This window comes from Plasmodium reichenowi, assembly GCF_001601855.1.
Source record: "Plasmodium reichenowi strain SY57 chromosome Unknown, whole genome shotgun sequence".
NCBI classification, from domain to species: Eukaryota; Apicomplexa; class Aconoidasida; order Haemosporida; family Plasmodiidae; genus Plasmodium; species Plasmodium reichenowi.
This window is the reverse complement of record NW_017962456.1, coordinates 1,023-2,966: the sequence shown is the minus strand read 5'-3', so window position 1 is coordinate 2,966 and position 1,944 is coordinate 1,023. Positions and strand designations below refer to the sequence as shown.

Below are 1,944 nucleotides of genomic sequence, written 5' to 3'. Positions count from 1 at the left end.
ATTTGGATATCTAAAATACGTTAATAATGTACTTTTATATTTTTGTAACCATTTATGAATAAATTATTTTCAAGGCTTATTTATATGAATAAGACCAAATAATGATAAATATTATATTTAAAAGTAAATGCATTACGAGATAATTTTATAATTTTATTTTATTATTTTTTTTTTCTTTTATTTAATAATATATTTATTTGAATTAGAAAAAAAAAAAAAAATAAAAATAAAAAAAAATAAATAAATAATTATAATAAAATAAATTTAATATATATATATATATATAAAATAAATAAATTACATATTTTGTAAATATTTTATATGACTTGAATAAAATTTTCTTTATTATTGTTTATTTATACTTTTTTTGTATTACTTTTTAAAATTATGCCTTGTAAATAATTTTTATGAATATATAAATAAATATTTATAGGAAGAAATTACAAATTTTATATAAAATATAAAAAAGAAGTATCATATATATATATATATATATATATATATATATATATATATTTTGGTAGTTACTATTATTTATATATTAATATCTTTAATTTACTCTAATTTTGTATGATAAAAATGAGGAGAAGTTACAGTAAGATTTATTGTATCAACTTAATCTTTGTAATAATATGCGCAAACCTCCTATTTATATATGATACAGTGTCAAATGGATTAGTATCAAAGCAGAATATAGTATCAGAAGAGAAGAGTCAAAATAACTATGAAGCGAAGGGCAGAATATTATCTTCTAATGGAGGGGTACAGGGAATATGGAATAGTAGAAATGATTTGTTAAGATTCCGTAGAAGATCGACTTATACTCATTTGGATCGACTCCATGATTGTTTTTTTAGAGGATTTTTAGATACATTGATTTGGTTAACTGAAGAAACTTATAAAAATGAAAATTCTAATGAAAACAGTGATGATGTTACTTCTAACCATGATGATGTTACTTCTAACCATGATGATGTTACAGCTAACCATGATGATGTTACAGCTAACCATGATGATGTTACTTCTAACCATGATGATGTTACAGCTAACCATGATGGTGTTACTGTTAACCATGATGGTATCACTTCTAACCATGATGGTGTTACTTCTAACCACAATGTTGTAACTACCATTGGTGAGCAATTTAATACTAATGTTGAAATGATAGAAAAAATTATAAGAAAACAAATGTATCTTGAAGGTATAACCTTATCGAATAGAACCGTATCAAATGAAGTTCGTAGAACAAAAGAAAGACATGATGAAATACTTGCTCAGGGTACTACAGCTGAAGTAATGGAACGCATGATGAAACTTTATGAAATAGAAAATACATTATCTAAGGATATAATGAAAAAAGTTAGTAATCCAGAAAAAAGGAATAATATATCTAACGTTTTAAATGTAGAATATGTGAAAACAAAATTGAATCAAAAACTATTGGGAATTCAAAATACTTATGATGAAAGTTATACAAATGCATTAGCATCTAGAATAGTTGAACGTGTTTCTGATATATGTAGAGACGAAGATATACTTTAAATAAATTAATATGAATATATATTTCATTTTGTTGTATTTAGTGTATATTTTTAGGAAAGTTATGCATCCTTTTAAGAAAAAAAAAAAAAAAAAAATATATTAAAAATGATTTTATGAAATAAGATCATTTTGAAATAAACAAATATTAAATAATGAAATAATAAAATAATAAAACAATAAAATAATAAAACAATGAAATAATAAAAGGATCATATCATTTAATATCACTAAGTTATATATATATATATATATATATATATATGTAATATATGATAGGAGGATATAATAAAGTTTTCATAATATGATATAATATAATTGCTTGCATATCCATTTATGTAAAAGAAATTAAAATTAAATATCCTTTTATAATTTTTTTTTTTTTCTTTTTCTTTTACAGAAAAA

General features: G+C 20.9%; 1 protein-coding gene across 1 annotated transcript; it reads left to right on the top strand.

Annotated features, from left to right (window-relative positions):
• Positions 1–579: 579 nt before the first annotated feature.
• PRSY57_0024000 (gametocyte associated protein) lies at positions 580–1,542 on the top strand (the record flags this gene model as incomplete). Its single annotated transcript, XM_012905153.2, has 1 exon — positions 580–1,542. The coding sequence occupies one exon, from the start codon at positions 580–582 to the stop codon at positions 1,540–1,542; it is 963 nt and encodes a 320-aa protein (XP_012760607.2).
• Positions 1,543–1,944: the final 402 nt, after the last annotated feature.